Source organism: Ruditapes philippinarum, unplaced genomic scaffold (assembly GCF_026571515.1).
Source record: "Ruditapes philippinarum isolate M1 unplaced genomic scaffold, ASM2657151v2 ctg6260_1_1_1_1, whole genome shotgun sequence".
Lineage (NCBI taxonomy): Eukaryota > Metazoa > Mollusca > Bivalvia > Venerida > Veneridae > Ruditapes > Ruditapes philippinarum.
In genome coordinates, this window is record NW_026851531.1 from 32,766 (window position 1) to 43,378 (window position 10,613).

The following is a 10,613-nucleotide window of genomic DNA, read 5'->3' on the forward strand; positions in this document are numbered from 1 at the left end:
ACTTTTAAATCATCTAAATTACAATGGTTATTGGTAAATAGTTTGTCATGCTGGTCCATTACAACAGGAAATGTCTGTATAGCAAATAATAGAGAAAGGAAATTCATAAAGTGAAGTTCAGTTGGTTAAAGTACAAATTGCAGTGACAAATAAAAGATCCTAGACTATTTAGTCAGTGGTCATTTCACGAGAGTTATAATTTATACCAAGTTTTAATAATTAGAAATTGTGTCTAAATGATGTGGTTTACAGTCCAGATCATCCTAAAATTCATTATGATTACTTTTAAATTATTTTGCATATTCTTTCCTTTTTCAGTCTTATCAAGTTTACTTTATCTCTTACATGTGCAGAGTAAAATAATTTCAAACAAATGAAATAAAAAAGGGAAGATGGAAATACATGTAGATATTTATGTTATCATGGGGACCAGACCGGTTTATCGATGGTTTTATAAAAACATGCACATTTAGATATCAGTGTATGACCTAAAAAATGACAAATTTTAACTAAAAAATAGCAACAACACCAAAATCATTGCTTTATTCAAATCCAAAGACGATTTTATTTTTAGAAAAGTAAGAGTTTTATAAGAATAAAAAATTGAATGTTCACCGAAAAATATAGATTTAGAAATAAATAAAATAAAATAAATAATAGTAATACAGTGAATACAGACAAATACCTTCAGATTATTGTCATTGTAATTTATATTTGATCGAAGTTCCATTTCCGGTTCCAATTTTAGAAAATTAACAGACATCATTTTCTCTTTTCGTATCCGTTTGAACAAAGTAATCTCACTGCCGCTTAATTAAGATTAACAACAGAATAAAAGTCACTATAACCACCACCACCACTACCAACAACAACCACAACAACAACAAAATACTGAGATCCATATTACTGCTATATGACTTTCTAGCGTAAGCCAATTATCAAAGAAAAAAAAACAGCAAAAGGATAAAAGATAAGATACATGAAATTAAATTTTTAATCTATTTGTTGCCAGTTATGAAAGTGGGAAAAGACTTACTTAAAAAAGAATCTTTAAATTGAAGAGGTCATGTAATGAAAAAACGTTTAACGTGTTTGTGACGAAACAGTTTCAACATACTTTTTACAATACTTGGTAATGTCCAAAAAGTTCACTCAGAATAGGTTCATATAATAAACAAATATATTGCGTATAATATACACGCTGTAAAATTAATTGGTTATGTAAGTTATATTATAAACGTCAATGATTGTATTTCCATATGACCAGAACACAAGTTGTTTTGCAGTATTTGGGTTAGCAAGATGTTCATACTGAACAGCCAATTCATCATCAAACAGTACCTGAAATATATCAATCAATATTAGAATAAACAGAAAAAGATAGACAAACGTTGTTGTTGTTGTTGTTACTTAGCGATGAATATATGTATACTTTGTTAAAAGAGTGTTTGACTCTGAATTATTTGTTTTCCATAAATATCTATGATACATGAACACATCATAAATGTTTCTGAGTTACTAGTATGAAGAAAATATTTCCACCTACATGATTGAGTTTATAGACATATTGATAGTTATAATAAAGCATGTGTAACCTTCTACATGTCAAGGTCTTCTTTTATGGTGTTGTGTTCTCAAAAAAGAAGCTAACGAATATATATAAATGGCTTTAAAGAATGTGACGAATTTCGAATTTGAAAACTAACCTATAAAACAGAAGGTTTCTTTATGAAGATTTCCTACCATTACGCTTATTATTTGAACTTTAATGATAACGTTTATAGAAACCTTACAGTTTAGTTATCTTACGATTTCATAATGTTGATATTTATATGTGTACGTTTATGTGTGTATTTAGAATATTCTATGACTATAAGGAATGATTATAATTCCTCACCTCCATTGCGGTCTCTCTTGGAACAATTGAAATCTTATGAGCTATTCCTCCCACAAACGGATTTGGCATGGAATGTTTGTTGTTCCAGGTATATTCTCTATATGTTTTGACTGTCAGTGAATTATAATTTGCTATAATGTGAACCATGATGGTCTCGGGCTGGTTATCATTAACATCGAACCCGTACTCTGTTGTATTCGCGACGTTAATTTCAAAACTGTGAAGAAATGTAATAGTGATAATTGTATCAAGGTATAACAAAAGTAATATAGATTTTGTCGGAAAAGAGTTTATTGAAACATATATATTTATATTGCTGACAAATATAAAGTATTGACTATTATTCAAGAATGACGTTTGCATAAAAAACCTCTATAACATAAAGATAAAGAAGTGGCAAATCTGACACTACTCCATTACTTTAATTCTTATACATGTATGTATCCGTTTGCTTGAAATTGACCCACACCAGATATTTTTATAGTACTTCATTTGAATAGAAATGCATGTTTATACACGGATTGTAATATCACCTAACTAAAAGAAACGGCTATGTTTCAGTGACATATCATTAATATGACCATGTGGACATAAGGTGCTTTAAAACATAAATACTACGTAACTTATATGAACTTGCTATATTTATAAAGTAAAAAAACTCATTACCCTTGCCAGTCGATGCCTATCGGCACAGATATATAAATATCTAACCGTCCTCCAACACTAAACGTCCCAGGTATCAACCATTGAAAACCAGTTGAAACCTTTAACTAATAAAAACTAACTGTAAAAATGATTGTTTTATTCAGCAATAGCGGCTATTTAATTAGATATAATAAATTCAAATGTTTGTATAGTACAAATTGATGTCGACACATCACCTAGGATAAATTGTCAGTATTATTGCTTTTATATCAGAAACTGTTATTTATATTTTACTATTGGTTAAAAGTTAATTTAAATAGAATGAAAATAGGCCATGTTAAAAAGATTTGTTATGTTCACTAGGTTTTGTTGATGCATGGTTCTATCAAGGTGTTGGTGATGATAAAATATTTTTGTCCTTAGTTAAATAACGATTAAATGACCAATTTATACAGAACTGGAACTCAAGATTATCAATTTTTAGTAGAGCTTTGTTTTATAGAAATACTTTTTCCTTTAGGTACCAAGCAGATCTTGATTGTTTTACTGCAAATAAATTTGTTCAGTACGTTTGAGACTACAATTAGAAGCTGGTAGGTATGCAAAACCAACCAGAATACCCTAAAACGATAAAAAAATGTTCAATATGCAATACTCTTGAAGACGAATATCATTTTGTTATTGAATGCTCATTATATACAGAATTAAGGAACACTTATATTCACAAGAAGTTTTGGAACAGACCAGATATGTATAAATTATAGAATTATCAAATTCAGAAAATAAAAAGTGATAAGAAACCTAGAAATATTTGTTGAAAAGGCTTTTAAAACTTAGAAATTCTATCATTTAATTATTTGTTAAAATTATAATTATTTTTGTTAATACCATTAGTAGAAACAATCTCATGTAGTCATTAAATATTAACATAGTGTCTAAGTATACTGATAAGTTAAATGTCTTTTTTCTTTAAACTATGCATACTATTTAAGTGATATATTTTTTTTCAAAAGATGATTGGTATATTCTAGGGTAACTTTAATACTTCATATATTATCTTTTGTCTATATGGCGAAAGAGCTATGACACATGAATAATGTTAAAAATACATTGTGTGGTATGCATATTTATTTCATTGTATGCGATGTGCTCATTTTGTTGAAATATCTCATTTTTATATAAACGTTTATGTAAAACGAACATATTAATGATAATAAGTCATTTTGAAATGTTTGTTAATTTATAACATATTTACCTGTCTTGTAGTTTCTTTTCAATAGGCCGATATGTTTATGTTATTACCATTACAAATGAATTAAATATGCATCAATTAAATTATATGTTTCTTGTCTTAAAATGTGGCAAGAATCGTGGATATATCCAGTACATGTGTATATTTAACCTATTATTTGATGAATATATATAATTTCACATAAGTTTAAAACTTTAAACATTTATCAAATGTATGTTTTGGATAACATGTATATCAAATGATACTATACATACAAGTAAGTTAAACACAACATTAATGTATTTATACTTGAAGAGTTCGCTTTATGACCTTCTCCGATATTATCATAATGCTATGTTAAGTAATCACTATTTATGTATGTTCACTGTTCGTTGTCTTGTATTATGCTATTATCATGTTATCATGGGCTTATAAGCCTTATATAATTAAAATAAGGCCATGTCTATATGAATGAATGAATTATTTATAAAAAGAAAGGACGCGAGTATAGAAACTGTTTATGTCTGAAACCAGGGGAGTTATTAAATATTTATCAGACTAATTTAAAACATCTAAGCATCTATTCGTACAATAATAATCTACAAAAATACTCAAAATCAAGATATTTACACATTTTAATTCGTAAAAAGAAAAATAACATACTTGCAATGTAAGAAATTCCAATTAAATCTGCTGGGAAGAAAACTGTCTATGAATTTAAGGTTAGCAAAAAAAGGTATTAAACCGTTAAGTTACATCCATGAAGATATTGTTTGTTGTGTGAATTAGATATGGAAATCTCGGTATCTGAGAATTTAGTCGGAGTCGTAATGATAATATATATTATACAGAGACTATTGTACAAACACTACAGTTATTTTCCTTTGGTTGCCCACACTACGGAAGTAGTTACACGAGAAATTGTGCCTATGTTTGTTGCTGAATATTTATGAAATTTTGAAAAGCATAATTGTACAGAGGAGATATGAAATGATTGATAAATGTGAATTTTGAATCAATTGAAAGTAAGCAAATGCACAATGTTCATTTTGACAGAGGTGGTTTGCCTGTTTATGGCCGTCATGACAGAAATCTTCAAACACAGTTCATAAAAGTGAAAATTTAAAAAAGGAGCCGGTCAACCCCTCATTTAAAGCACACAAATTTTTTCCATCGGTTAATTTTACAAAATTCAGGTAAATGCTTTTTGTTTAAATATCTAGAAAAGTGCAATTTCAATTGGAATCTATATAGAACATAAAGTAAAACTAACTGTAGTCTTGGGCCTGATATTTATCGAATATAATGAAATTATATATGAAAACTTTAAGGTTCTTTAACTGCCAGGATAAGGTAAAGATCTTAATATCGGACGCGTTGTGATGTAATAGTGCACAGTGTTGAGATTAGATGCGCAGTTATATAACTATGACGGTCATTCTTGTGATTAAACATTCCACGATCTTTGTTAATAAAGGAAGATCTACGAATGAAGATCAAAGTTGAATGCGTTATTGTAATGCTCAGATTCAGATGCGCATTAACGTGAGTTGTACTAAAACGTTAAAATAACTGATACCCTTGCCTATAAAAAGAGAATGGCTAAAGTATAAAAGATTACTTTTGATATCAATCACATTATTTGCTCATTATCATGTGACATACTTATAATATTTTACGGTGACTTAAAACACGGCTTTATTTACATTGGTATAGGTGTGTCTTGTTAAATTTATATTATTACTTATAAATATTTTTGAAAGGTTATATGTCCCTGTATAAAAAGTATTTTGCATATATAATATTGCAACCAACAATTTATATATAGAGGATATTTGTTTGTTTGTGTGTAAGATGAAATTTTATTTCATCGAGTGAGCTTTAAAAAAAGTATTCACGCGAGTGGCGTAGCACAAGTGAGAATACTGTTTTTAAAGTTCACGAGATTAAATAAAATTACATCTTACACAACAAACAAACAAATTTTCTTTTTATTTTATGCTTAAAAACAAGTTAAAACGAAATTACCTTGATATTAACTTTAATATTGAAATCTGTTTTTCCCAATGGTAGCCTCTGTATTTGTCGAATTTCTCATAAAATACAAGAAGTCTTGGGCTGAAAAATAAGTTCGCTTATCAACGTTAAATGGCAATGATATCATTCATTTTATTCAAATAATATAAAAGATCGTTTGTTTTAATAATAAAAACAAACAATTCTCGTAAGAAAAAATGTCCAACCATCCATCCATATTACTGTTACTTACGGCGAATTTATATAAGAATTGGATCTGTGAAATGTAAGCGGCAGCCATTTTAAAAAGTTATTTATTTCATAGGAGGAAAAATAATTGCGTTTAATTCAGAGGGATATCATATGGATTTGTTAGTCATACATCTTTTAAAAGAAAGAAAACTTTTTTGAGGATTGTAACAGACAATTAATAATTGTTAACAGATGTGTAAACATTAAAAAAACGACGAGGAAATTGGCACATATGGACTTTTTCAAAGGCTGCCTTACAAACCTACGAACGCTGGGTTATTTACTTATTTTCGGGCTGATGTCTGTCATTGCTTTTCAAGTTATTAGGCAGTTATTGCTCGTAGGATACTTAAATACCAAGACCAGTTCTTCATATGGAAGGAATTGTATTTTTCAGACTGTAAAAATGAAACAAAAATTTATAGACATTATTTGGTGATTGGTAATTTGAATGAATTTTTCTTCTTTTTATTACTTTTGAAATTTCAGTTATTTATCAATTTCAGCTTTGCTTTTCTCTTTACAGCCCTGACAATGTCAGAATTGTCAACAATTATTAAAACTGAGGTACGGCATGGGGAAAATCTTAAAAAAAGTATCATCTTTGAAAAGTGTGCAATTATATTTTGATAATTTTCACTGTGAAAATCACCCGAGGCAGTTATAGAGGAAATAATATTTACTAGCAAAACGACGAAATATATCCAGATATCATCCTAACATGTAATTGCAGGCCAAATTATTATAACTCCATAAATATTGAGCCAAAAAAATTTCTGCGTGGCTCGAAAGTTACAATTTGGAATAACAATTTGTCTTAAACTAAGGTTAAACAACACTAATTTATCATGACTAAGAGACTCTTATCAAGTTGTCTTTAAAATTGTTTGTTTGTTGTTTTTATATCGCCGACATATGGGTCTATTTTCTTTAAAGAACAGCACCATGTTTCGCTGTGTGCTTTGGCTACCAGGCTCTTTTACCGGTACATGCGATTGGCCAATTTGACGACTGGGAGCGTTTTCATTGATCGAGGATAACGTTCTGGGAATATACACAGGTAATGACGTACATCTCCCGCGGAAAAAGCTTTATCTGAAATCGTAGTGGCTTGAAATCACGAGACACCCTAGTTGCGGCTCAGGTGCTTGAAAAAGCATAACAAAAGTACATGCAAAGGAGACCCAACAGCCTTTCTCTTTTGGACAATTTTTGTAAAATTAACATCAGAAATTCCTTTTACATGTTTTAGACATTTCGGCATTGATAACTTAGAAAATTTATCAATTTATCTTAAACACATACATAGATATATACTTCATAAGACGATGGACAGCAACAAAGAATTGTAATTATATACGTACTTTATTTAACAATAGAAGAACATAAGTTTTGAACTCATAAACATTTTCAAGAAGTTAACGAACTTTTACTTTACGTAATTTCAAGTGATTCATCAATGTTAATATTATTTGTTCTGTAATAATTTCAGTGTATATTTGAATTATTTATTATAAATAAGTTCTTAGTTAAGTTTAGCCAGAAGTTCAGTTTTTCTGTCTTAGCCAACCCAGGGTTTGATTTCGAGTCTTACGCACGGTCAAGCGTACAATATAACATGTCAGGAATATTTATAACGATACTATGATACTATTTATAACTGCTGTCATTTTTGAAGAAATCTAATGTATTTTTCTAAACACAAAGTCAGTTTGTCGTATTATATTTTTGTTAAAAATATTCCGGACATGCTATATGACAGTTTATAAACGAGTGTTTGCAATACATGTATAACCATTTAAATAGGGCCATATAACCTGTCATAAATCATATAATGTCATAAAACTTATAATATAGATGTCATGATAATCTAATGTCAAGCGACGTAACAAACATGCATGCATAAAATTAACAATTTTCTTGGAATAATGAGTTTATTCTCTTTGACTATATGTGCGCATGCGCAGTTTGCAATTATCATAAGTGGCGTACTTATGATAAAGCTTGAACGAAGATAACAATATACAACAATATGAATTATTAAAAAAACGCCAAAAAATAAATATAAATAAATATAAATAAATTAATAATAAAATAAATAAATAAATAAATGTGTCCACATTAAGTAAAAAGTAAAAAAACTTACCGACGGCTGATAGATTTCAACTGTTTCTTTCTTCATTAGGTATGAATAGCCCGGTTCGAATTGTTGGTCACTACCCCAGGCCCACGTCAATCCCTCACAAGACCCATTGATGTCATCAATTTTCACAGCGAAGTAATCGTTATCATCGTATGCTTGTGCGCATGCTTTTCTTCTTGGTCCCCCATTTGCAAAGGAAATAATAGAATAATTTACAAATCTCATATCTGAAAAAGTAAACCTTAAAATGTATACAACAGACATGAAAACGACGAATGCGTACTTCATTTTTTTATCAAACAGATCTACTGTTTACAACATCACAAAATAATCTACAAAACAATTAATCACGCAGTTTTATGCAGAAATAATTAAAGTTTGAATTGGCAAATATTGACATACAATTAATATAAAAGACCCAGCACGACCAATATCAATGATTGAGTTTATTCTGCTAAAACATTTTATATTATAACTTTATAAGCTCCAATTTTATATAGCTTATACGTACATCTAAGACAGTTTAAAATCGAGAAGTTCACAAGCAAGAGTAGAATGCAATTAAGGATAATTCAGGGACAAGTTGTAATATGATAAGCAAATATCCATGTTCCATCGAACACGAGTACTCAGATGTTAAACATATATAGCACCGTTTCCAATATATGTTTTACAGCAATGTACAAGTCCAATACGATCAGTATGTTACGCTTACTCAACAATGTATTATAAACTGTTAATTTCAAAAAATCAATCAATGCTAAACCTTTGGACTAAAAACATGAAAATAAAAAGTGGAAAGATAACAAACAATATGTGTTAGATATACTAGTATTATATTTGGACTCGGAAAATGCAATCGAGGCTAAATTTACAAATTGGGTCAAAAATGATTCATATTGAATCATCCTGTGGTTCAAATGCTTTAGGCTCATTGGCTACTTTTTATAAGATAAGAAGTAAATTCCGATATCCTGATTCAAGCAAATTGTTTTGATAACTGTACAACATACAATAAATGCATAAAATGGTTTATCTGTTGCGAGAATGTCATAATGTAATATTTCCGCTAAAAAAACTGGCATCTTGTACAAATTCACTGCACGACAGACATTACGTCAAACTGAAATCACGTGATAAATTTCTACTGTTCAAATGAAATCACGTGATATATCAACATGTACTCGTACTGTAACACGGACAACACGAGATATATCTACTGAAAATACGTGGTATACATGTGTCTACTGTAAGACAGACAGCACTTGATAGTTTTTCTGTACTACAGACATCACGTGATTTATCTACTGTCAATCTGACATGACGTCATTTTATCTACTTTTACGACTTATGTATCTGCTCTACCACTCATTTATGGTAAAACGTGTTGACCGTCAAAAAACATATTTTAAGAAAAAATAAAGAAAAAACAATTGTAACGAAATATAAGTACATGCATTGTATATAAATAATCAACTTAATATGTGATATGTATACGATTTCATTTTAATGACACCACTCGCAAACAAATAAGTTAGTTATGTCGACCTTTGAAAATACGTCATTTAACATGAATTTAATCCACGTTATCGATTTTCTGAATTTTTAATTATTTGTATTCAATTTAATTAAAAGAGGGTTATAATTAAATCATTACTTTATAAAAACGTAATAAAACATGTGTAAACCATCTATAAAATAATTGATAAATCATCATTAAGTAATGCCTTTTTATAAATATTTGGAATTGTGTGTAAACACTTCAATTGTCAAACTTTCTTTTGTATAATGCAGGTAAAATCTAATTACAATTACAAATGTAAGTATTTGAGAAATATTTTAATTATTGGGCGTGTAAACTTTATCATTTAAAACAGTTGTTACTTCTACTTCAGACAAAATAAGCAAATAAGATTTTACCAAAAATCGTTATGCTTGACAAATACAACAAAATGTTTCAACATCTGTTTTATAAATTATTTTTCTCGTATTTAATGTTTAACACCTTTGTTGATATATTTTTTCAATATTGACTATATATAGAAAAAGATAAATGCTTTATCAAAGCCGACCGGTTATCTCAATATGTGGAATTTGAAATAAGGTGACCCAAGTTCGATTCCTGAACCCTGCAGGTCACTCCGTTGTTATTGATCATGAAATCTTTCTACGGTCATTTGCACTGTACCTCTGTCCTAGCATGTACAGAACTAATCAGATCCTTGCGAAAGTGAAAGCAACTTTTAATGGTAAACTGCTTAACGACCGGCTCAGGAACGATGCGGTGGCTGAACTGTGCTCTGTTAAATTCATTGTGGCTTACTGCCGTGATCCTGAGTGAAAACTTCCAACAGTAGCACCAATCAACTCTTTCGTGGGAAATGCTAACACTGCCAATCACTCCTGTAAAGCCAGTACAGTGTGTACAT

At 29.5% G+C, this 10,613-nt stretch overlaps 1 protein-coding gene across 1 annotated transcript; it reads right to left on the minus strand.

The window, feature by feature from the left end:
- Positions 1-1,019: 1,019 nt before the first annotated feature.
- On the minus strand, positions 1,020-8,472 carry LOC132737039 (uncharacterized). Its single transcript, XM_060724307.1, has 4 exons — positions 8,188-8,472; positions 2,564-2,667; positions 1,898-2,114; positions 1,020-1,341 (listed from the first exon to the last, which is right to left on the minus strand). The coding sequence occupies exons 1-4, from the start codon at positions 8,470-8,472 to the stop codon at positions 1,210-1,212; spliced, it is 738 nt and encodes a 245-aa protein (XP_060580290.1). The 3' UTR covers positions 1,020-1,209.
- Positions 8,473-10,613: the final 2,141 nt, after the last annotated feature.

Bases quoted from the DNA above. Each gene is read 5' to 3' on its own strand.
- LOC132737039 (XM_060724307.1), bottom strand. From the start codon at position 8,472: ATGAAGTACGCATTCGTCGTTTTCATGTCTGTTGTATACATTTTAAGG. The intron at 2,115-2,563 runs GTAATGAGTTTT...ATTTCTTCACAG, and splicing joins ATAGGCATCGACTGGCAAGG to TTTTGAAATTAACGTCGCGA. The intron at 1,342-1,897 runs GTGAGGAATTAT...GATATATTTCAG, and splicing joins CAAGAGAGACCGCAATGGAG to GTACTGTTTGATGATGAATT.